This window comes from Branchiostoma floridae, chromosome 13 (assembly GCF_000003815.2).
Source record: "Branchiostoma floridae strain S238N-H82 chromosome 13, Bfl_VNyyK, whole genome shotgun sequence".
Classification (NCBI taxonomy): domain Eukaryota; kingdom Metazoa; phylum Chordata; class Leptocardii; order Amphioxiformes; family Branchiostomatidae; genus Branchiostoma; species Branchiostoma floridae.
In genome coordinates, this window is record NC_049991.1 from 16,708,682 (window position 1) to 16,735,735 (window position 27,054).

A 27,054-nucleotide genomic window follows, 5' to 3' on the forward strand; every position below is an offset into this window, starting at 1 on the left:
TTCTTGTAGTGGTAAACCAAAGGACTGATGATACACTGCTACAAAATTTATTCATCAAATGGCAACATCATAGGTGCAACAATTTGTATTCATACTCTAGCAATTGCACAAATATCTACATATATATACATGTAACGTCAAAATAGCTGTTGGTAGAAAATTTCCTGAAAGTGAAACAAATCTGGTTAACACTTTCTACATTGTGACAATTTGATAAGTCACATTATCAAGATGTGGTCTTGTTACAAATACACTGTTGTCTTTTTGTACATTAAAAATCATTCATGGGAACAATTGTATTGTACAAAGAATAGCATTGCTGTCAAATGCCTCAATTGATCCATTTTCTGTTTATATGACAATATGTAGACTATTTGGACATATACATAATAGGTAACCATTAGCAACTTCAATGACTGTTTCACAAACATATCAACTTACATCAAATTTCACTGTAAATTCTAATACATTTTTTGTACCTGATCAACTGAGCTGCCTTTCTTCACTCATTTATTTGATTGTGGCAAAATGATCAACATTTTCTTAATCTATGGATATTCTTAGTAAAAAAAAGGCCATTGACCACTTTGAAGGCACTTTAGATTAAAGCTCCTACTCTTAGATATAAAAGTATCAACAACAAATAAAACATTGGCTGATGCCCTGCACCTTTTAGCTACACTGTCACATTGGTATCAAACAACAATAGTCCATTTTCCTATACAGAATTCATTGGATATGGATTCAGGAAAACTCAATAAATACAAAGCACAATACTAGCACATACATGTAGGGTACAAAATATCTCCTATCTTTCAAAGACCTTGAGAGAATCAAACTATTACTGGCTACTTATAACCTGACAAGTTAGCACCAGTAGACATTTGACCAAATTTGTCTCAATTGTGGTAGGTCGTAAAATAGATACTTTCAAAAGAACGAGTGAGTGTTGCTTAGTGTGTATGGCTATGCTCTTCTCAACTTATATACTATAATATGTACCATGGCTATATGACTATGCTCTTTTTCATACAATGATATCAAACAGTAACACAACCACAAGAGCCTCAGTATGTTCTCTTTCATTATGCGCTGAAATAGAGCACATTGGAATGTTTTGCATTCACATCAGAGGAGTACTGAATGTACATGTATTGAGGTAGCAGTTGTCAGGAAGGCCATCTAGCAGATTGCACTGGAAGTGATCCCTTGCTGTAGAATGGAGTTGCTCCCTGCAAACACTGCAAAAACAGTTGTCACTGTACTGTAACAGCGAGTCCCCCTAGCTGATCGTACCAGAACTCCATGTTCGTCATTCAGTAGTAGAAGATATTCCAGAAGATGGTGAAAATGATACAGGCTGCATACACCACCAAGGAAACCCACCACATGACTCTCTCATGCAGCTTCTGTTCAAAATTCCTCAGGATCAGTAACCCAATAGTCAAGCCTGCGAGCAGACCAAACAAGTGCGCCAGAAAGCTGACTCGGGTGTCCTTCGGATGGTCGTTGTACCTTCTCCATATGGAAAATCCCACGTCTGCACTAGCTGTTGGGAAAAATAAAAAATTTTAACTCTTACAAATTGAAGGTACAGTAAAATTGTTCCCAAGACCAATTAGACAATATTGGAAAAAGTACAAAACACACACCAATTTAGATCATGCCATTTTAACAACATTTATATTCAGTAACATGAACCAAAATAAATAGTCAAATACCACTGATAAACAGATTGCACTGGAAAATTATGTAAAATAAAATCTATATAAGATACTTACTGATAATAAGTATTAGTCCAATCTTGGCTATACCAAATGTTTCTTGCATCTCTGTATAGTTCTGTAACAATTCAAAAGTACAGAAGTTATAACATGCCCATGTTAGTAAGATTCATTTAGTAACCTGAACGGTGCCCACCAACCAGATATGCCCTTGAAGCTCTGAATAGTATGCAGTATACAAAAAAACATGTAAATGATTATCAAAGAACACGAATCATTGTAGAACAATGAGTACTACAAACAGATTCACAATGCTACTAGTAGATGGACTCAATAAAATAACAAAAAATCCTAACCGTTAGGACATTTGCGAGATGACCTGCCAGTAGTGCATAGACACCTCCTGACCCTCCCACCAAGTACACAGTCCTGTCTATCACGGATGTGCTCATGGAACCTACAGGGGAGGAAAACAGTCAGATATAGGAACTCTGTGCAACTTTCTGTGCACTGTCAGTCAGATATAGGACCTGTACAACTTTCTGTGTAATGTATGTGTATGACGTAGATATGGCTTGTATTTCCCTAAAATGGGAAATCAAATGTTTCTCTTGTATTTGCTGTTCTGTTTCTGATACAGTAGAGGTTAATTGCACAACGGATTACCGCACACTTCTGTTAATTGCAGGGGATCTCCAAATCCCAAACCGGTGCTGGATAACTTCACATAATTGCACCACCGGGATAATAGCACAAAATACGCTGGCAAACGGGGTGCGCAATTAAATGGCTTCTGCTGTATTTGTATACAAAAAAAAAAGATTCTCAAAAGGAAGGTGTAACTTTCCCAAATTTGTCTTAACAATAGAAAAAGACAGTAATGACTTTATCATGTTCCTTATATAGTGTGTGGCATACTTAAAAGACAGTAAGATCCAATCTTGAGAAGACTGACCTGCCAGAGCACCAGCCAGGTAGACAGCCCCCACCCTGAAGGTTCCGTGGATCATCTCCAGTGGGACCCCTAAAAGCAGCTGTACCGCCAGGTTAAACACCAGGTGCTCCACACTGTGGAACAACAGCAAATGAGTTTTAAGTCACTCTAAACTCTAAAGCAATATTTGCAGTGAGTACAACAAAATGGTTTCAACTGAGAACTGCATATTCTCATTTCCCCTCATACTGTGAAATAGAGCAGAATAAATGAATATACTGTACTACATCAAGCAGCCTGGGTAGAATCTCGCATTTCTGATGAAGAACAAGCTTTATTTTATGACTTCTTAGACACACAATCTAAGAGACACGACCACAACAGGCGAAAGCTGGATGGATGGATACAGTCTTTTTCGTATAATATATGATTATATTGATTTTATTTGTAGATATATAAATGAAGATATATTTGCACTGTCTGTTTTCATCTTGCCATCTCTTATGAAACACATACAATCAGATACTCAAGTATTGAAAATGAAATAAAATACAGACCCTTCAGCCATATCATGTAAAATCTGAACAAACACAACAACGAAGAAAAATACCATTTACTCACCCTGCATGTAGCACTATGTATGTGAAGAATCTGAAGATCTGAAGTCTCTTGGCTGGGTTGTAGATGAAGGGGCTGTCCACAGGCACTGGGCCTGACAGCCAGCCGGCCGCTGAGAAACTGTCCCACGTAGCAGCATAGTACACAAAGAAACCCAGCTGGAACAGACAGCAGAAAACAGAACTGTCAACTTGGAAATCTTACTAGCCTTAAGAACTATACATTCCTCTACATAATAGGGTAATGGTTGAGGTTGACAATTTTTATACTAGCTATAGTAGAGCAAGGTAGATTTTCTACGGCTTGTGTCTTTAAAGTAAGGAAACCACATGGGTCACCCTTACCCTTTTTGATAAGTTTGTTTGGTACCTATATAATAACTGATGAAGGAAAACAGAGACAAGCATGTTCTTGTTTGTTGGGTTGGGGTCTGGTATCCAGGCTATTGTCATACGGGGCATAGCATTGTTTGCATGTATGAAATACCCAACATGTTACTGGTCACGCAGGCATCTCATCTCTTCAATTCTTATCAACCATTAATCATACACCAAACATCTACCAATCAGTCTTTATATGGCTGCCGGGTTTTCATCCTTTCTGACCTGGAACTTACTGCCATTACATATGTAGCAGCCAATCTACCTAACCTTTCTCACCACAGGGCACTAGAACTAAACAGTCCTCTCATTTGATTTCCATCAGTGTAAATACTAACCCCCGAAAGGAAATAAAAAGACCCTGTAGGCATAATTTCATGCCTGTTTAACTGGTCAATTCAGGCAGACTGACCAGATTGGCCCCCAAATCTGTGGTTATTTAGATACCATTTACGATGATTTAGGTTTATGGTCTATTCATTTGCAGTACACTAATCCCGTGTAATAGCCCAATAACTGACTCAAATGTATTTTTAAACGCCTGAACCATTACACAAAATGGGTGTTCATTTGTCAATGCATGAAAGGTCAACAGGAGTGTTAAGAGCCACGATAACACCAAACTTTCAGACAAATCTTTACAGTTAAAACCTAAAAATGGATACAGTGACAAATCTTCAAGACAAGAGAGATGACCTATTAAGCAATCACACTTCACAAATTCTATCAAAGAGACCTTTGAGATCCAACTATATTGCATATAGTACAGATTTTAAGTAAAGAAGGCCTGGGAATACTATTTTCTTTACAAGAAATACACCTGGATTTTACTGCAGATCAAATTGCTTCGTTATGATTGATGCAAGTAAGGCTTTACAAATTTTATCCATGTGCCTGTTAAAAATCAAAATCTTCTTCACAGCATTCAAAGGCAGTGCCGCAAACACCATAACTTCTAGATTTAAAGTGATGCCCGTTGAGTTTTTCCCGAACTCACCTGAACCAGACTGAGTATAATCATGAGCAGTGGAGGAGGGAAGCAGCTGTAGTAGTCAGAGTAAATCTTCCTGTCCGACTCCTCCGTCAGGACCTCCTTCGCCACCCTGTGGACAGACTTCTGGAAGCAGGTCTTGGGCAGGTCGTCAGGCTGCACCAGCTGGTAGCTGCTGACGTCGCCGTTGTTTAGACATCGATCCCTCGACAGGACCGCAGAACGGAAACTGTTCCTTCTTTTGTTACTCATCTGGTTGAAGAGCAGGTAAAGACACAGTCAAAACGATGATATGCTGGTATACTTAATAGAAATTTTCTGAAATCTGTGTACCACACTATATCTGCTGCAGCTGAAATAATCTTACTGCAAATGAAAGCCAAGACATCAAGACTTTTTTCTCTATTCATGATCAGATAAAGAAGAGTGGCATGTAGAAAAAAATATAAATTTTGTTTGATTTGCAAGTAATCTCTTTAATGTTGCCATTTTGATCAGGAACAACATATTTGACTCATGTTTAGAACAATTCAAGAGGTGTCATACCAATGTAGTACAAACTGTTAAACTAAGTACAAGCTCTAAAAGCCCTTTCCTTTCAGCTTTATCATGTTATAACATTATGTCTGACAATGAAAAATGGAAAAACCCTTACAATGTTGACGAACTGCTGGAAGCTGATGTTGCCCATGTCGTCCTGCTGTAGAAGCTCCTGCACCAGACTGAGGTGGTGGGCGTCGATGTCTCCCGCCATGTCACGGTGCTGGAGCACACGCAGAAACCGCTGCACGGAGATCACACCGTCACGGTCAAGGTCGTACTGGGGGGATAGAGTAGTAGCGGCTTATTGTTATTGTTATCATTATCTACTAACATAATTCTGGCAGGAACCGCTGCACGGAGATCATGCCATCACGGTCAAGGTCATACTGGGGGTGATAGAGAAGTAGCATATAACATCTACTGAAGTCGGCGAAAGATAGACATCTAGGTAATAAGATACTAAGTACACCATATAGCAATTTGGTGTATCACCTTGTCCAGCACCTGGATATGATTTTGCAAGTCATATCCACATAATCCAGTTGCATGTGCATTTGCCATAACATCTATTGACATTATTCTACTAGGTTGCTTATAACATACATGTATCTGCCACCCTGATGAAATGTAACTTAAGATAAAGCAACCTTCCCCAGGATGTCCTCTTGCATAACTAAACTGTGCATACTTGGAGAATGGGGGATGCTGCACTTAATACGGAAGATGCTAGGCTGTGCATGGAAGCACTTACAAAGCAAACCAAGTATCAAACATAGTTCATCAGTGTTGCCTTGGGACAACTACTTGAGGATTCCTGTCTTGTGGTCTTGATGAGTGGTCTAAATACTTTTGGACAGTTTTCTTTTGATACTACTATTTGTTCTATCATAAATGTAACAAGAAAGGCATACAGATTAAGCTGCAGTAAAAATAGCAACTGCCAACCAAATAAATTGCACAGTTCCAAACTTTTCGTGGGTAACGTTGATTAAAATTGTTAACGATAAATTGAACAAAACTATTAAACTAATAAAAGATATCCTCAATTAAATTTTATTTTGCATTTAGCATTCTGGTATGTCTCAAATATGGGGTGTGGGGAATGACTTATACGACCTTGTGTGCCTATGTGGGAGGTCACACCAGATTATCTCTATGACCTTGGGATCAGAATAGAACACGACCAGACGATCGTCTGTCAAGTTCATGTTTCCTCCTGTCAGCAAGAAGAATCTACAACATGTACCAGGCACATGTCACATTCAAGTCTGCAAATATTTGGGAGAGCCTCCTGACCAAACATTAGTGTTGATATTAGGAAATAGTTCATCTTGGTCTTGCAGATTGAACAAAGTTGACTTAACCTGGGTCAAAGGCCTTGGTGATGTTATTTCAGACATTATTTTGTCATATAGACATGGTACGGACTTGAAATGCTATGTTTTAACAGCTTTCAAGTTCATTGTGGCAGTCTGAATTAAAAATAATTCTATTTGATAGACGTCATCTACTTTATTTTATTTCATTCTATTTAAAATTGCAACGATGCAATACAGAAGGCAGCAATGCTGATGTTGGGAGCCATAACTTAAGATGATCAGTGCTTATAAAAAAACTGCGACTTATACTTGCCAATATAGCAAGCAAAAAGTTGATAATGTATTGACTGACTGAAAAACTCTTCAAGCTTCCCTACTACACCACATGAAGATGCAGTTTTTAAAAATCAAAAGAGGAATTACAGGACAGTCCTATGCTACTTTGGAAGACCAGAAGGTGCCTAGCTGTCTTCCTTATTAAGTCCTCTTGACAAGGGGGTTGAATCCTCTCAAAAATAGTTTTTTTTCTCAGTCAAATTCTTTGACTCCTCACAGTTGCTTAAAGATGAGAGACAAAGACATCACTAGATTTGTAGGATAGGAGACCTTTCAACATTAAAGATAAGAAGTTCTATATATGTAGCTGAATGTATTAAGATTGACATAGGGAAATTTCTGTGTATTTGTTAATGAAGTACTTGCAAAGTTCACAACCATATATGAAAGCACATTTCTATCATAAGGGTAAGCCAAAATATTGATGACACAGCAATGCTTAAAAAAATCTCGGAGACCTTAAATATCAGGTTTTCTCAAATTTAAATATCATTTGGTCACAATAGACCAATCCTATCTGTCCATCACAATTGGCAGTCCAACCAAAGAGAGAATGGCAATAATCTGTTCAACCAATCAGAGAGTGACTGCATGTCCGTCAAATATTTGCATCTTCATACTTTTTATTTTGCATTTCTATGTTTTGACAGAAGTGGACACGGCTAGGGGATCAGTCTATTATGTCTGGAACAACAAAGAATGCCATACATCAAGTAGAGTCACAGATTTTGCATCACAATTGCACCAGCATTACCTATTGTCTGGCTATTCGCTCCTGTGTCTGCCTCCTCAGACAGAGTAGATGGATAGGAGGTTCCCATTTGTCGTGATACAGATACAGAAATTCTGGCTTTGTTCGGACTCAAGTGGGGTGAAATGGGAGGAGAATCGCTCTTTTTTTAGGTTATTGAAAAATTGTTTCATGGAAAGGACAGTGGTACAGAATAGAGGTGTCAGTGTGGAAAAAGAACCCAGCTGTTCAAATTATAGTGTCTAGTTGTATTGTGGCATATGGGTATGTAATAAGATGGATGACACTGCTATACTTCATGTATGCTTAGCCGAAAGAATTCTAGCTATGCAAAGGGAAGCAAAAACCCTACCAAGTTACCAACCATTAAAAAAAGTGTTTTATCAAGTAGCTGCCCAGTTATCTAAACCTGTCATTTTAAAGCTTCATAATGTTCAATTGAAATTATGTGCTAAAAATGATCCTATTTTATGTTCTGGTTTTATGGGTGGTTCCTTCCTGTATTTTTTTAATCACAGCTACATAAAATTATATCTATGTTCACTCACTCATTCGCTGCATGACTCTCACTCTCTCACTCACTCACTCACTTATCCACTCACTCATCCTCACTCACTCATACATTCACTTAATCCGTTCTCTCACTCTTCCACACATACTCACTCATTCTCACTGACTCTCACACTCACTCACTCTCTCCTTGACTGACTGACTCACTCACTCATTTTCTCACACACTCATTCCATGAGAGTGCATATAAAGCCTACCAGTACGACCATAATATCCATTTGAAACTAGAATTCTCCAAATCAGCTTGACTGCTTGTGCCTTTAATGATGATTTCAAGACCTGAGAAGAGTTAGCCTGGTTGACTATAATTTCCTTTCATCTTGAGTTCCTAGGACACTCTTTCATACCTTTGACTCCTGCACAACAATGGAACCTCCAGGAGTAATTTTCAACCTTATGATTAACTTCTGACCTCTGGTGACCCCTCCAACAATGGAGCCAAAGAAATCCACCCAGCCCCGAAAATTGCTGATATCTTCTTAAATCCTTTTGTCCTTCACAGTCCTGGCCTCAATATACCTACTTATTTCCCAAGGGCACATTGTGAGCATTGGTTCACCTGACCCCCTTTCTCAATCCTAAACAGTCTGACTCAACGTTTCCTGATGTGAAATATTTGGTCAAAATTGGCCATCGTTAGAAGTCATGTTGATGACTACGATATTCTGTTTTCAGTCAAGACTATTGACACTGAAAATACCAAGAATACACCAAGACTCTGTAAGAGCAGCATTTAAAATATGAAAACATATAAAGTACTGACAAGCTCCCAGGCTTTTCTGACAGCATACCCCTACTTGTATAAGTTATTGAAATTTACAAAGGCTTCTTCTTTCTTTTTTGATGGAGGAGTCATCCAGAAAAGCCTAGGAGACCCCTGGAAATGATAAAACGGCCAGAGTAACCAACATTTCTTGTTCTTACCTGCCTGTCTATCCTAGTATCTACCAGATTGACTACGCTGGTCATTATTAAATATAGGTAGAATAATTTTCCAGAGGAGTTTTGAAACCCATTTGCCAAATTCTACGATTCCCACATCCTTTTAGGAAGGTCAGGTGGAGGCTAGTCTATCCTAAATGCTCAAATGTCTACTTAACACCTTTCTGTAATGCCTTGTGACAAGATAATTGGATGAACACCAGCCCTTTGACCCCTTCAAAGCAAAGGCTTGTGCTGGGAAAGCATTTACTTAAGCTTAGGAAAGCATTTACTTAAGTTTTAGGCTCAACAGTCTAAGTTTAGTATATATATATATATATGTACCTTACTTGTGTCTAAGCCAATGCTGTGCAAAAGAACACAGTGATATGGTCATGATGCATTTACTTTCAGTTAAACATATAAATGCAATCTCTACATATTATATGGGGATATCTTGTAAGTTTTTGCTTCAAATGTCTGATTTTAATACTGGGTACTGTTTTGTAGTCCCCACATCCTTCTTGTCTTTAACTTTTCCAAGGAGGTTTAGCCTCCTTACTTTTTCCAAGTATACCTTGTATCCCACGCAAGGCCTTTACAACTGTTACAGTAACAGTTACTACACTTTGTATATTTTAGCCCTCACTACTGTTGTGAAAGGAAACAACTTCCTTTACCCCTATGTTGTGGCATCACAGTTTATGAATACCACACACAAGTACAGCATCAACAAAGCTGAAATAACATTCAATTTGTTTCTTTTTGGTTGGCAACATTGGAAGCCACTGTAGAGAAGAGAACATGGCTCCAGGGAAGATGAAACCACAGATTTGCACTGAAGCTTACATGCCTGGCGGCCATGGGTCAGGGAAATACAAGCTTCTCACTTACAGGGTCAACTTCAATGTTAATTTGAGTTTGCTGAGGGGACAGGTCATTATGTTCCAATGGAGGGTGTGTATTTAATTTTGGAGGTTTCAAATTCAAAGTAAGATCTATTTTGGACAACAATCATTTTTCAACCCTTTGTGCATTCAGACTATTGGAACATACATTTTCAAAAATTCTACTCATTATTGAAAATTGGCTGACGATCTTGATAAAAACTGTGCATAAAATTGAGACAATTGGAATATACACTGGTAACCTAGAGAAGTGCGAAATTCAAATACAGTACTGGTACTGGTACATTACGGTGACTGTACCCTTTTGACAGTGGTAAAATGTAATTTCAAGAGACATGTGGATCATTTATGACATCATACATTTTGAAAACAGAGAATTCTCAAACCACATACCTTGTCAAAGAGTGGCTTCCACTTCTACAGGGCACCAACGGGCAGGCCAGCAGATCAACAGGACCAGCAGAGGGGAAACAAAAGAGAAGTTGATGAATGTGACATACTTCTGTCAAGCAGATGCACAAATGAAGATTAATGATACCAGGAAGATGCTTTCCCTGTAATCAAGATGTCTGGGAGAGATAAACTAGTGAATACCAACACAGTCAGGAAAATGATAGTACATGTACAAATGTATATGTGGTATTGTTCTGTATTTTCATTTCCGGGTTTCTGATGATACAAATCTACCAACATTCCTCTGTGCAAGTGCATTGCAATTTCCTGAACTGAAGGGGGGGGGGGGGAATAAAAAAAAACACTTATGTTTTCACAGAAAGGAGGTAATATTAAATACCTCTTGTAGTAGTAGTAGTAGTAGATTGGTTTATTCATTCATTTCAACAAGAATGACAAATTAAAAGCGGTCTTGCAGCCCAAAGGGCTGAATTGCACTGCTTGACAGTCTTTTTATATATTATTTTACACAAAAATGATTATAGGATAAGCAAATGCGAAGCATACAACTTATTACAATTTAAAATTCTTGTGTGTGTTCATCTAATTTGCTTAAAAACCTCTGGATGGATTACGATAATACATGTATTTGGTATGTAGGCAGGTGTTGGGAAAACGAAGGTCAATGTCGATTATGGGCCCTCTGGTGGCCTACCTTGGTACAACATAACTTCCAGGTTTTATCCCTTTTGCCCTGGATATACTGTATTGATTTTTTGGTGGCAGATAGCTTTTCATGTAAGAAAGTGAAGGTTGGGTCCCTTCAGCAGCTTGCTCTGGTTGAATTTGTAATGTTATTAATCAATCAGTTGTATGCTCTACTTTAAAACTTTGTTATATACCAAATTGTGCCTGCCTCAGCGCCTCAGTGAAGTCTGATATGCGGCGAGGATGATGATGATGATGAATTGTGCAATATGCAGCCATTTTGCCAATAACCCGTGATAACCTGTACATACACAGGTAGTCTGTCTAGGTCTGCTATTTGTCTGAAACCCAAGACTTGATAGGCCAGGGTCAGCCAAGCAGCCACCCTGAGAAAATTGGGGTATATCAACTTTCATAACAATTACCTCTCCCTTACAATAGGTACGGAAATGAGAAACTGTTCTTTGTTTAGAAATCTAGAAATACTGGCTGTAAAACTCCAGTCAAAGATTAAAAGAATTTTAAATGGCAATGACAAAACTGAGTAGACATGAAAATACAACAACCTCTTCTGTCACGTTAAGGCAGCTGAATTTTGTATAATATGGTAACTTGACCATGACTGACCTAGGAAAGTCCCTTATGAATTGTGGTTAACACCTAATAATAAGTATAGGACAGAGGTTTACTGTATTGGTAAATTTTGTCTCCAAAGGAGCACAAGAATACTTTCTTTGGGATGGAAAGGTGAGGGGTCAGAAATGATTTATACCTGGGGAGGTGGATAACAATATCAAAAGGACCCAAGGCTCAAATTGTTCCGCACTGCTCTCTCTGAACTTTCTGCTCTGAAATGCCCTAATTTGGTAACCGGTATTTTACTGATACCTGATCAGGTTGTTTTCAAAATATCATAAGACATCAAAGACTGTAAGGGCACAAGACACACATGATTGAACAAAGGCATTCTGTCAGGTATTTTGCCAGATGGCATTTCAAGAGTGGAGGTATAATTGACATAACAAACAGTTATTTACAATACAGTACTTCCGAAAGAAGGAAGTGAGATGAGATGGAAAGATAAGAATTTTGAATATACCATCAACTCAAAAATAACCTGAAGAATGTGTCAGTAACTATGATGATTATGCCAGAAATCAAGTACAATAACGACAAGTGCATATTGATTTGTAACAGAGTTGATTTTTAACATAAGATTTTTTGAAAATTTTAAGTCTTTCCAAATCAAATTTACACGAAATGGTGATACACAGTAATTTGGCTAAACATTTATCTGCAACTGTTATGCAAAGACTAAAGGAGGTTTTCCAAGACTAGATTTTCATAATTCTGATGGATACCTTAAGAGCAATAAGACTGCCCTTTAACCCACCCCCCCCAGACATTATCGAGTCTTTCCCCAGAACACCTGGATGCTAGTATCTGAAGTATGCATACCTTAGGGATTACTGATGCTCTATTAGTAGATCTCTTTAACTATTTCTTAAGTGGAAGGTAGGGGTGGGCACCTTTTTTCTTGTAGGACCAGTCCAGAAAAAACGGCTTGTGAAAAAAAATCAGTGGACCGAATTCTGGACCCATTAGAAAATAAACAGATGATTATACAGGCATTCACATGATTTTGGGGATTCAAGTTCATGTTCAGGTCCTGACCTGGACCTGTTCCTCTGTACCTGGACCTGAATTTTTTGTACCAATACCCACTCCTAGTGGAAGGTACCCAGGCTAAGTGGAAGGTGAATGAGGCAATCCTTTCAATCTGCTCGTATGAACTTGAGAGTGGCTTAAAGTTTAACCACAACATCTCAACATGGCAGCTTCAGTCCCACCTGGTAATCTTCAGGTACATAAACACCCCAGCCACAAACCTGCCGCTACAGTCTACACACACTGGGGCATTGTGGGGTTCACCGGGTTTACATGTTACTGTTAGGGCTGGAAATACTGGGTGCATTATGCACTTCTGTGCTCATAAAATTGGAGCTGTGTACCCAATTTTTTTCTGTGCTTGCACCAAGATATTTATGTAGGATTATATAAATACAGGTGCACTAGTATACAGATTATGATTGTTGTCAATGTCAGAAATGACAGAGTTTGTTAGACAGCAAGCTTTATAATTTCAGATTTAAGCTCTCAAGAGAATTGGTAAGGTTTGTGATTAGGTTTTACTGAGTCGACAGATAGTGGTTTCAAACTGTAATACTTGGAAAATATTACAAATTGAAACTGATTGTTCATCGACATGATAGACATAGGCTAGATACCCCGTTTTTAAATACAATTATGGATACAGATTACTTCCTACAGAAAAGGTGAACTAGCATTGCATATACATCAACATGATTTTATCATTTTCTTTTGTACACCGAAACTTTTAGGTTAGTTGCACCAGCTGGCATTATGCACATATTCCCAAATGCGAATTTCAAGCCCTGATTCACAAACACAAGTGGAGCAGCAGGTTGATTGCAAAGGTCACACGGAGACCTCCAAACTGTTTAATGGGCTAAAAGTATGGGTGCAAATTAAGTACACCATGACAGACACTTTCATAACCGAACTCCCGAACCAATCAAGAGGCCAGCGGGGTTGACGCAAATTAAGTACAGTTTGACAGACACATTGAGAATGGTTACTCAGGGCTGACAAGTTGTCTTTTAAGTACTGATCTGAAAGTAAAATGCAATTATTATTGTTTTCTACTGGTATTCTTCATAATATATGTGAACAGTGCATGGTACAGACTACAAAGCATTTTACTGGAGCATACCATTTTAAGTGTGTTGCTTAGGTTGAATTTGTTGTCTGCTTTTAAAAAATTATCAATATCATTTCAAACAAGTAAGTCTAATATCAAGATTTATTCAAATTATTGTCAATATATTGGTTATTTGTAAACTATACCCTTTATAACACAGCTGGCAGTAGAATACCAAGAAGAGAACTTACATCTTCAATGGCCAGTGGCAGTTGCGGATATTCTATCCGAATCATGTCCGGCGTCAACACGCCTCTCGGACTGGCGTCATCGCTCATCTCGAAGTTAAAGTTTGTGTTCGTGGTGGTGGTGGTGTTGAGCGGAGACGCGGGCGTCTCAGGAAGAATGGTGATCTCCTCCAGCTCGGGCGCATGCCGGATCATGCTGCCGAGCCCCCCGCCGAAGTCGTAGAAATCATAGAAGTAACACTCCCCCTCCATGGCGCCCATTCCGCGAGCACGGTCCCCGAGCGTCCCTTCCTACTACACAGCTGTCCTGCGAGACCCGGGGTGGCGGCGTGGTCATTGGCGATGCGATCCGAGGCTTGTTGGGTTTACAGAAGGCAGTGGGAACAACCTGCAGGAATGCGGACCATTCCAAATCATAGAAAAGCCCTGCGGCTTGTTGTTACAGGGTGGTCAAGCTCCAGTCCAGGTCCTCAAGTCGTAATCTGTTGCACAAACCTGTGATAAGGAGAAAGAAAAGTTCATCACACTCGATGTAGCAGCAAAGAATGCTCTTCAGGGCTCAATAGCACGTAAAATTTAGGCTATCCTGCAATATGTGAGCCATGATACAGAATCTCATATTCTCCAACCAACATAGTTGTAAATTGTCTGTGTCTATTTATATATTATGACTATCTCGAAAATGTTTATGCAAATTGCAGGTGGTTATTTCCGGTCTTCAGGTTACAAAAAAATTCAAATATAACAATTTTCCTTACACTTACAAATAAAACAATCTTAATCACTCAACCTAGAAGTTTTATTTGTTCAAATCCTCTGCAAACAGATTAAAAGCTTACGAGAAAAGGGAGGAGTAACTTCAACTCTGTCCACTTTTGTCAATTATTTGATGTATGTGGTAACTTGTATCAGAATGTGTACGAGCCATAGCGAGGAATGCTGTAACCTGTCTGTACAGAGTCTTTACATAGCTTTACATTCAGACAGGTTCCACATGCTGTGGATAAGTCGCTTCTGTGCGTACAGAGTTTCTCAAGGCTATCCGTACCCTATATGGTAACATACAAGTTACAACACATAGTCACATGCCCTGTCAAGCTGTCAGCTAATGTCACACAGGATGGGTGGTGGCTTTAACAAGCATTCAGTGTGACTAATCAACCAATTCTGCCAAGTAATACGGTCTGAGCTCTAGATATACACCATTGTTTTCTGTCCTAACAAAGTGATACAGTAAGATCCTGGTTACTCCAGGTTTCTTTTTGCCATATAAACTCCAGGGATGGAATCATGGAGCATCACCTAGATAATAGCAAACAGCTATAAGCACATTTTCCAGTAGAAGGGTTCAAAACAATCAGAGGTCTCTAAAAGTTGAGATCTTGTTGCTAAAAAGTTACAGCCACATAGTTAGAGAGGTATTTTATCTATCAACACCAGGACAACCTGGGATGCTTCAGTTTCACGACCAATTTGCTCCTAAAGCCTGATGAAGGCAGATAACGCCATTGTACGCAAATAACAATGCCGAAGTGTTCCTTCTAGTTAGAGGAGCGAGGACTGAGACACTCCAGCCTACCCTGGCAACTGTCCATACAGACTGAGCTTCATAAAGACTACTGTATGCTGTACATGTTCAATTGGTAGATAGTGCAGTTTATGACTAGCCTCAGGATGCCAGTGGCCTTTCGAGTTTTTGTACGCTCCTGGCAAATTGATACACTCTCAGGCACATGGTATTATAGTACTAGTAAAAGCTTAAAAGGCTGGCAATCTAAAGAGCATATCAAAGCTGAAAAGCCTGGCAACCATGAGGGAAAAATGTAATTTATGACATTTTTTATATAACATGCTGCACTGTCCCAGTTTTTATCATCTCATTTTACAAACCGTCCAACACATTCATTGAATCAGGAAAAATATTTGGCACTGGACCACAAGATACATGTATGCGAAATCAGAAATTACATTTATACTGTAACAATTCTCCCCATGTACACACAGGGTTTCTTTGTGATATTGAAAATGCTTCGGTAGCCATGGCACAACTCGCAGATAAGCCAAGAATAAACACCTCCCTTTTACACTGCAGCCTTGTCAGTGGAATCAGTTCAGAACAGCTACAAAACAGGTGAATACAGACATTATCTATTAGCATAGGAAGACATCACAAGCTTAGCTACACATGTATATGTATGTCAGCACAAAGTTGTACACCTTTCCTACCTTCTACAGTGTTGTGGAGACTTCATTCGCTGTTGGCAGTGCTTAATCACAACCTTCCACTCGCCAATCTTTCAGAGCGTCCGAGCAAAACAAACACTGCCGCGGCAGACTGAGCGTGTGTAACAACCTCGCACCAATCAGAACAAGTCTACGTCGGCCACGACTTAATCCCTTTCTGCCTTGATGCTAAATAAGATCAACTCAAGGCTCAGCACACACACCAAGCTGTGGCGAACTTCTTTCAACACATCAACATTCATGGCCAAGTCCCACTCTTGTATGGAAAACAATAGGGCTATTCTCAATAAAAATGCAGTCTTTCAAGCTTTGGTGGCAATAAGACAGAATACCAGGATTCAAAGGCATAAATCTGATAGTCTTTCAACGCATAATATTCACGGCCAAGTCCCACTCTCATCCAGAAAACAATGCCGCTATTCTCAATAAAAATGTGGTCTTTCAAGCTTTGGTGGCAAGGAGAATGCCAGGATTCAAAGCAAAAATCTGAAGAATCTATAATGAGAACTCCACCTCAGTAAGGTATTGAGTAATTGGAGTGTGGTTTGCTGTTCTTTTGACTGTTGTCACGTGTTGTGGTTATACATCTAATGCTACACACTTATTGACTTACGTTAGATGCCTCAACACCAGAATGTAGTATTTTGGACGAGTTACATACTTGGATACTTCCTTAGTCCATCAGCTGTCATACACACACATAAATTACGTACGTTGTAAAATACATCATGGTGAGACTTTTTGGCTGTACCCTGTACCCACTTTTCAATATCAGTCAGATTTGCTTCGCAAAGTCTTCCACCCCCATACACAACTTTTGGCACAGCCCATACAAACAAAACATGGACTAAACCAATACCAAACAGGAGAGGGACGGCGATGTGTTGACAGATGATCAAGTTGACTCCCCAACAGACACCCCTGGGATTGTTTGTCTTGGTATTTACCTGGCAAATCAAGGTGTGAAATTCAGCTTGCTGAGAAGGTGTCTATAAACAATGACACACTCTTCAATCAAGACAAGAATGACACATTTTTAGGATATTTCCAAACTACCAGAAAGCAAAATATTACTGTACTTAACATATGGAACAAATTGACCTCTTATAATATATTATTTTGCAATTCAGATTATTTCCTGACATCATATTGAAGGTCTGATTGGATATACTAACAACACTTTGCTGTGCAGCAAGTTTTGTTTGGCAGTCACCAAATCATGTAGGCTACCTGATATGGTTATCTTCAGTACCTTTACATATGCTCAACTTTAGCACAATATCACCAATGCCAAGAAACCTGACCTACATGTACTGTACCACTAAAACCTGGCACATCTGTAATTTCTCAAACCTGGCATGTGGAATCACACACAGCATGCTTCACATGGGCAGGGGGGCTTTAAACAATTACAGGAACAATTAGGGAGCAATGAATCATTCAGACTGGACAGTTCTGGTGGACAGGCCTGGTGAACAGTAGATATAACATGGAGATGCAAAATGCCACATACCTTTACCACAAGATTGCTCAAGATGGTAGGTGACTGCTGTGTGTTGTGCTACCAGTTTGTACTATTACTGTATCAGAGTAGCGTGGGTCTGATTTGCCTTAGGGAATTGGGCTGGACCACTGCAAATAAGGGGAGGGGACTATGCCAAATGTAGAGATAAGTCTGTTCATTGAGCACTTATGGGGAAAAAAATATATGATGTGTTATTGTTTTATATAAATAATGATAGAAATATAAATTTTTCAAGCATGTCCTTGTGTAAAAACATCTTCCCTCCATTTATTGAAAATGGTTTGTCCTTTTTCTATGTCAGCTGATATTAGTACACAGTTGATAGAAGCCTCTTTAAAGCTGGGAATAGCTGAAGACCGTAGTGAAGAGGCCAGAAGAGGCCTGACCACAATAGAGACCCGGGTTTCTGTGGCATCGGTGAAGAAAAGGTATCAACTCCCGGGTCAGACCACAACAATGGCCGGTGTCAAGCCCCTGCCAGACTGTCTACTGTGGGATAAGTACCTGTGACATGTCGAGCTGGGACCTGGGACATGAGAACTGTGGTTTGTGGGCCTTTTAGCCTGGTTACCAAACCCCAGCCCGGTCTCAAGTATCTATCGTGCAAGATATTTTTGAGGTTGGGGTATGGTATCCAGGCTATGGGCCTTTAGACTAGGCAGACTTCAGTGGACTGCATTGCTTCCTTGTGAAGGTTTGACAGCATGTACACATGGATGTTGCCTCTGGGGGAAGGCATGGGAGGTACAAAAAAAACTGTAAGCCCAAAATATGGCCATCTTGCTTACTGTCCAAGCAGAGGTTTGTTATAAAGTAAGTAAGCCGCGAAACATAAAGAAAACGTTTACTTACAAAATAGAAAGCCTGATAACAAAAGCCTAAAAAACGTCCGAAAACAGCCGGAGCCTAACCTCTGCTTGGAGAGTACATCTTGCTATGATAACAGGATAAAAAGTTTTCACCACAATTTACAGTGCATTAAAAAATATCTTGTCTACACTTTGCCAAAAAGAGGCAAGAAGTCCAAACCCCCACCAGGCATGCAGATTATGACAGAGATTGATTGATTTCTAAAAGGAATTGTCCTTTTCAATTTCATACCCCAGGATTCCTGGCTAATTCGTGTACATATGGAAATGCAAGATAAACCTGCACAGCTTTTGTGTGACTTCTGAATTGATTTCAACACAGGCACAAAACCCACAGGAATGCTTTGTCATCCATCAGCATTTAACTTGAGTAATAACAAGTTAGATTTGCCTTCATTATTTGTTCGTCATTTCCCTGTTACAACTACACAGTCAGTTCTAATATTGGTAAACAGTCTAAAGTAAAAAACAAACACTATTTTAAGGTAGTGATACATCCTTGCATCTCGTGAGAGGTAATGCAATGCTTAACTTGGTCTGAACCCTAGTGACCATTCCATTACTAGCTGACTACAGTACAGTACATGTACAAAACATGTATCAACACATCCCTGACATACAACAGGCTCCAGCCAGGAAAACATGGCCCTGCCTAGGAATCCACCCTGATTCCATGTCACCTTATCATCAAGATTTATCAGGTGTTTATAGTCTTTACCATACCACAGTGTTTTCCTAATCCTCCTGTTACCCTGTGGCCCAAGGCTATAGTATATAGAACCAGTAAATAAATATTTTCTACCTTCTGACAGTTTAGCCCTCCTCTCTTCTTGGGTTGATGTGGGTAGTTAGTCATCTCCAAGCAGATCCTACGTAGCATAACTTTCAAAAGAATAAGTATCCAAGCTGCCAGAGGAGTGTAATCGGCCTAGGAGTGTGTTGCCTGTTGGCAAATGTACACCTCAGGCTCTTGGCTGACTACACTCCTTGGCCAGTTTAGCACTATCTTATGCCATCGTAGGATCTGCTTGGAGATTAGGTAGTTAGGGCAAACTGACATTTGCTAACTAAATCCACAGAAACCTTCATCTTTTATTAAGTTTATACGGTGAAAAAAGATATGTGCTATTTTTATCAAACAAACCACTGTTTCAGTTGAATTATACATACGTTTATGTCATACATGGGCCGCAATAACGTTTCATACAGGTGTTCCTGACCAGGTGATAAAAAGTCGTACCACACACAGGCTTCAAAGTTTTATCACACAGGCTTCCATCGAATATTTTGAACATACTGACCCCATTCACACTCAGAAAAACGATTCGGATAAAACATTTATCCGAATAAAAAAAATTCTATCCGATCCAAAATTGCGTTCACACTCGTCTCCGGCAATCCGATTAGTGCGCCCTCAGTCTTATCCGAATGAAACATTATGTTGAGGTCAAAGGGTAGCGTCATTTCTTACAGCTCAAAATGGCGGGAATCCACCAACTCATGAACTTTTGATGCTGTTGTTCCTCTGGAGAATGTTCTGTAGTCGTAGAAGGGAACGCAATCGACGATCTTTGATCGCGAGAGGGTTTCACCGACAAAGTCTTCTGCATATTGGGCTAGCTGTAGTACAGCTCAGATGTACGCCACCAGAGAGGCAGACAGAACGATCTGGGAGCGGGAGCGAAGCCATGATTGGTGGAACAACATTGTGCTTTGAACATTTTCAGACTCGGACTGGCAGAAAAACTTCTAATCTAAATGAGCAAACTCACCTCTGATAAGTTGCATCCTATCCACTTAAAGTGAATCCTATCCACTTGCGCGTTCATACTGCCGAATCGTACGAATCGAGACTCCCCGCGGCGCAGTTTTATCCACTTCCCGGAGTTCTATCTACCTCCCCGAGGTGGATCGCGAGGGATTCGAATCGATGAAATCCAAGTGATTTGGGAGCGTTCATACTGCTAAGTTTTATTCGGATCGGGTAGTTTTATTCGGATAACATGTTTTATTCGAATCGTTTTTCTGAGTGTGAATGGGGTCACTGTGTGCATTCAGTGAGTTAGGTGAGGACAACACACAACCCAGGGTACAGCAGACAGCAGGGTGTTCAGTTTCACCTCCTGGAGAATTCAAACCAAACAACTGCCCTGTGTTGTGTCCAGAATTTACACCCCCACCTGAACTGGCTCCCTCAAACATAAATAAACACAGTAACAGTCTTTTACACGAACCTGCAGCAATTAGTAATTCACTTCAAAATAATTTCCAAGCAAACGGAGAACTTGGGCGGGCTTTTCTTAAGCGCATTTGGAGGTGTTTTCGACGTTTTCTTGAGGTATGTACCTCTGTAGAAGTAAACCTCAAGAAAACAAATAAAATACCTCCAGAAAACAGTAAAGTAACACCAACAAATATGCCCAAAACAAGCCTGACACTATATCTTCTTGATACATGTATAAATTTCAGAGCTAGTGGAGTTGGATAACTCTATCTTCAGAAGTATTTAACATACTTGCTTGACTGTCCTCACTTCCAGATCCCCCAGCCTCTGTATTGTAGCAGTCACAAGAGTGTTAAAAGCTCTGTAATTGAAAACAAGCAGGCAGAAAGGGCAGCACAGCCAACATTATTTGTTAGCTATCAGCTTTCCCAGGAGAAGCTGTCCACTTTGCTGCAGTCCCTTTTGTGTGGGGATGAAAACGGATGCTGATCACCAAAGCAATGGCCTGGGATTACAAACTATGTGCTGAGTGGGAAGAGGGAAATATTTATTCTGTTTGATGGCTCTATAAGGAAGCAATTAATCTACTGGACTTGCTTTATAGTTGGGACAGGATAGTTTTGGCAGCATGTTTCAAAGGTTGACAGAGAAACAGTGAAAGGTTTGTGTTCTGTGGTATAGAATAAAAAAGAGTGTTACCGGTGGTGTTAAGTTTGCAGATGAAACTGCCATGCAGGGAAATGTTCGTAGAGGGTTCAAGTTTTCTTCGAAGAGGTTAAAAATAAAATCACTGTGAACATTTCCCGTTTTGCAGTAGTGGCACGGTGGGGGGTCGGACTGGACATATAGTACCCGCGCCTGGCGGCAAAGTGACAGGCCCTTTTGGTGACCGCTCTACATGGTCAACAGCCCATGACCCGGACGTGATGACAGGGCAGGGACCTGTCACATGGGCACAAAGGGAACGAGTTGCTCTCCTCAAGGCTTAACAATCGGGGAATCTTTCAAGAATTTTATGCACAATCCGTCCTATCAAACTTTCAATCACTTTTTCTGATCCAGTTAACGGTACAAAAAAACACTGCAGTTACCTATTTTTGTCCATGTTTCAGGGTCCAAGAAGACAAACCTAATTCTTTTGATTTGGCGAGCTTTTATTTTTATAACAGAAACTTTGAGAAGGCAGGAAGCAATAACAAGTTTGTACAAACCTATGTTATTTTCTATTTTTTTAGTTCATTTATGTTGGTATTTATTTTTATAACAGGAAGCAGGAAGCAATAACAAACCTGACAAATGGTGTGACACAGGATGTAGAGGACAGACTTGATGACCTTAAGAAGTTTAAAAAGTTCACAAGACTGATTCACTTCCTTCCTCCAGGGTTCTAACTCCCAATCTCTTCCTTCCTTACTGAAAGGAAGTCCCTCTGTGTTCCCAGAAATAGGAAGTGCCCACTTACAAGAAAACAGCATAATTGTCCGATATTTTCCACAAACTGTGTCATTAGTCAGGAGGTAATGGTGGGTGCTGTCAGCCACTGGGGGAAACCCATCATCAAAGAGATTAATGACACTCCCCCCTGAGAGGGGGATGCATTAACTGTGAGTCAGGGGGAGGGTAAGAGGTAAAGCAGCCAAGATCAAGATTGAGACCAACCAAGACTTTTTTCGGTTGTTTAAAACTGTAATGTAATAGGGTTTCTATACCTAATAAGTGCAATGATACCTGTCACAGGTTGTTTTCAATCAATACCAGGTCTACTCTTCTCGATAAGTGGATTCTTTTCCAATTAACTTGAGTTAAGGAGGCTATGACACCAATAACATTTATCTGCACTATTCTTCAGACTTACACTTTCTCATCTATAATTGCTGATGTCATCGTGATGTCTTGACAAACATTTCAAATGAGCAAAGGTTTCATTTTAAATCAATTTGACAAATTTCAGTCGTAATTACAGAGTAAAGAGACTACGTAAGTTACACAATGTATTTGGGCGTTAAAAGAACAGGGAATAAAAAGGAAAGAAACTGACCGTTTAACCTTGAAGAAAAACGTCAGAACTAAGACATAAGCAATACGGAATGTTCGGAGGTAACAAAGGCCTGCATTTGCCATACCAGGAACATTCCAGACATGCCTTCCACGGTGAAGAACATGGTTCCAACAGGCGGTCGGCTGGAACACAGGGCCAGACTGACCCTGAGGATACTGTAAATGCAGAAATGTTCGCGGTGGATTAATGTTCGCGGTTTTGGCGGTGACCACTTTACCGCAAACTTAAAACCTCCGCGAACATTTTTCTATTATGGTATTAGACTGCAGTCTATGGTGTTACCGCAAACTTAAATCCACCGCGAAAAGTCCCTTTTCCTGATACCGCAAAATTAAATCCCTGCAAACTTAAATGCATTTACAGTAGTTCATTACGAACCACACAAGCAGAGACCGGCCATGTGAAACTGATGAGTCCAAGTCGGCAGGTACCAAAGCCTTCCTCGCTCAAGCGCTCACAAGTAAACATTTACAGAGAAGATCACAGTAACTTGTACTCTCCCCTCCACTAAGCCATGATGTTGACAAGCAACAAGAGGCACAAGAAATTACACCCTGAGTATGTCTAGTGTTACAGTAGTCCTTCCCCCATGCAGCTGTGTTTAGAGGACTAGTTCCTGACTGGAAGTGTTCCTGACCACAAGATTTCCTCTAACAGCTACAGGTCAATCAAAATGGGAAGTGAAACTTTACCTTAGATTCTACGTTGAGATAACATACCATGCATATGAATCCACACTTGTACAGTATTGGCAGAAGATGTTGTTACTTGTTACATGATTTACTTAACGTTACCTATATAAATAACTTCTAAACTAAACAGAAAAAACAAGTATCCATGGCAACTCCTATGACGTCAAAACTACACCTACAAAAAAAACAAATATTTCTTGATGATGTATAATGATTTGTTTTAAATACATGTAGCTGGTTTGACTATGATAGGAAATGCTTGCTGGCAATGTTGGATAACTTGAACTTACTATTTGGACACTGTATGTGTGTCACAAGCATACCGTGACTGTTTGAAGTCGACAGCATTTGGAAGTGAATACATTGATTAGAAACATAGGAAATATAGGACTGAGCAAATTACTAAACATTGATAAAGATGTCTAAATTATGCTTGTAAGAAATATAAAGACACTTTCAAAATAATAAATCAAGGAAAATGATAAAATATGACGACTTGGACTGTCTTGGAGTGTCAGTTACAAAAAAAAAAAAAAACTTTTTTCACCAAGACCTGAATAAAATGTTCCCACGAATCATTCTTTAAAAAGCAGCATTCCTCAAGGTGATACAAAAAACGTCGCTTTGGTCAGAAATACTACTACCCACAAAACACTTATGCATAATTCATTCCGCAGTACTTAGGCAATAAACTAAAACAATCGGTCCGATCTGTTTGAGAACAAAGACAAGACGGGCACATCAAATGGAACCATTTCAACATGAAGCCACACAAATGCAAAACGTTTTCAGGTTCCAGCCTCTTGAGCTTGGGTTCCGCCTTTGTGTCCTGCCCTCTTGATTGTTACCAAAACTTTTCGAGGCAACTTTTCCCACACTCCTGAAGCATGGTCGACAACAGCTGGGAAACGGAGATGCTAGTTTTTGGGAATTTGAAACTAAAAACAGCGAACTAACGCTTACCTCGGAGTTTCTACTCCGGGATTTCGGTCCAGATTCTTGGCTGTTTCTTCGCGTGGTCTGTCCACACAGCGGACTGTGCTGTAGAAGATTTGGTGTGGAATTCTGGAGGGAAGAAGGGGAGAGAGAAAACACACACACCGCCGCTGCACCAACGGAGGATCAAATCACAACACACTCATTCATGCCAGCATGCCTGGTCTCACCCCTGGGGCGGGTCAAGTGGGGTCACCAGGCATGCGCTCTGGGAAATACAGGGGCGACCCCACAAGAAAAACAACTTCAGATTTGCAAGAAATCATTCTAATACAGTCATATTGAATAGATAGATAGAAATGATGCGCTAATAATGGCATGCATTCAGTATGATTATGCCTTGAATATTGTCGTTGTTAACGTACGATCTTTTACCTTTTCTAATTTGACGCTTGACCACCCCTAAAAAGTTTCATATTCCCCAGAGTGGTATCTCCCGGCGCGTAAAACAAAACCCACAACAAACTTTTTGAATGCAAGGAAAACGGGATGTAACGTTCCTTTTCATTTAATAGATGGAGACCGGATTGATTTGCCAGAAAAAAAAGTTTTAGTTCGAAGTATTTGATCTCCAAGGCAAACTGTGTCCTGTTTGGCCGATTTCTACAAGTTGTTTTTTCAAGGGAAGTTTGGTAGAAACAAGGAGCTTTTATCATAAAAGCTCCTTGGTAGAAACTATAGTACTAAGGATGGAGTGAGCAAAAAAATCAGCCTTTCTATAAGTTATACATGAGTTCAATGATAATTGCAACGCTGCCGAGTGTCTTAAAAACGTAAGACGGAGATAGTTCTTGTGGCGTCCTAATATATTTTAACCAAACATGAGTCAAAGTAGTATTTTCCAGCAACCAAAGAGCTAAAATGTAGTGAACAAAACATAAAGAAGTTCCCTTCCACTAAAATAGGGACTGATGTTTTCCGTACCTCTATTCGTAAATGTACTGCATTTATCCTCTTCACTTTATACCCATTTAGCGTGGTTCATAAGGTTTCATATTTCGTTTAACGGTGTGCATTCCTGCCCTTGCCCTGCTTTGAGTTTGAGTATAGAACCAGCCCGCGTCAAAAGCGCCCTCTAGCGGTGTGGGCGAGGTTAAGGCAAGCCTTGACACCAAACTGGCCTGAAGAGATTTTTGAGGTCAGGTCGGGTTGGCTTCCGTCCAATATTGTCACCAAAATACGGCGTGCACACTCGCTGATACCCTAAACACATGCTTGACGTCAGCGTCGGTGAAGCAACTCGCCTGTGTGTTGACTGTGATTGAATCCATGCAGCTTCAATGTTACTCTCACGTTTACGTTTCAAGTTCATGACTTACGCGCACGATTATCACTATATGACCTATAACGGGACACTGATAACACTGTAGTTGTCAAAAGTGTCCATATCAGCAGAATGACGTTTGAACAGATTTGCAAAACGCATCGATAATGCGCTAGCTGGGGCTATTACTAAGTTATATATCGCCTGAGTCCAACCTTGTTAGCTTTGGTTCTCTCCCAACGATCGCTAATGCTCTCAACGGAAGCGACAAGAAGTAAAAGAGAAAAAAAACTTGCCTAAAAGTCTGAAAACATATGCAACCTGTTTCTCGTCATACCTTATACATCGGTTTTGGGTAGCTATAATTATTATCCATCAGTGTTTTGGATTTGTCTCGTAACCACAAATATCGATCGCACTTATCAATCGGCCCTTTTAGAAGTTAAACTGTTACTTACACAAGGGAAAACTCAACGGTTCATGAAAATATAAAGCGATCTGCGATCCAATTGATTTGCCACAGAAAAAAAAAACGGAATTATATCACAAAGGACGAATCAGAAATCTGATCATAATCACAAATGGTTCCAACTTGTGTTGATTTGTGGCGACAGGCAACAAGGCAAACAAGGGCAAATCAATTACCAAACATTGAAAATAGAACAATCGAAAGCAGCTGTTTACATTAGACACAGAACTGTAACAGTCTGCGTAAATGCGGTATCCGCTTATGGTAACATGTTTACTTTTTCACACGCAATTCCCAAGCTCTACATGTCAGCATGGTGTACGTAGAATGTCAAACGCGTTACTTTAAGGAGTATTGGTGAGTTCTAATAAAAACTTGCCCCTTTCACATTTGTTGAAGGCAAGTAGAAGTCCCAGTATTTCATTCATGTTCGCAGCTCCAGCAATCTACGTCAAGAACGCCGTAACAGATTGTGAAAGGACGTTTTGATTTAACGTATTTTAATTAGGTCCCAGTGGACAATTGAACTGCGTCGTAATTATTTTGATAGATAAAAAAGATAATGTTTATGCTACTAAAACTATTGATGATGACACTAAAATACACAGCATTTCCGTGTTCTTGTTGCTACGTGCAGAAAGTTTTA

General features: G+C 39.8%; 1 protein-coding gene across 1 annotated transcript; it reads right to left on the reverse strand.

The window, feature by feature from the left end:
- Nucleotides 1–25,145, reverse strand: LOC118429114 (rhomboid-related protein 2-like). Its single transcript, XM_035839498.1, has 10 exons — nucleotides 24,643–25,145; nucleotides 14,070–14,561; nucleotides 10,389–10,412; nucleotides 5,303–5,467; nucleotides 4,654–4,899; nucleotides 3,280–3,434; nucleotides 2,680–2,792; nucleotides 2,081–2,181; nucleotides 1,782–1,842; nucleotides 1–1,549 (listed from the first exon to the last, which is right to left on the reverse strand). Exons 2-10 carry the CDS (start codon nucleotides 14,325–14,327, stop codon nucleotides 1,317–1,319), a joined length of 1,356 nt encoding a protein of 451 aa, XP_035695391.1. The 5' UTR covers nucleotides 14,328–14,561; nucleotides 24,643–25,145; the 3' UTR covers nucleotides 1–1,316.
- Between the last annotated feature and the right edge of the window lie 1,909 nt (nucleotides 25,146–27,054).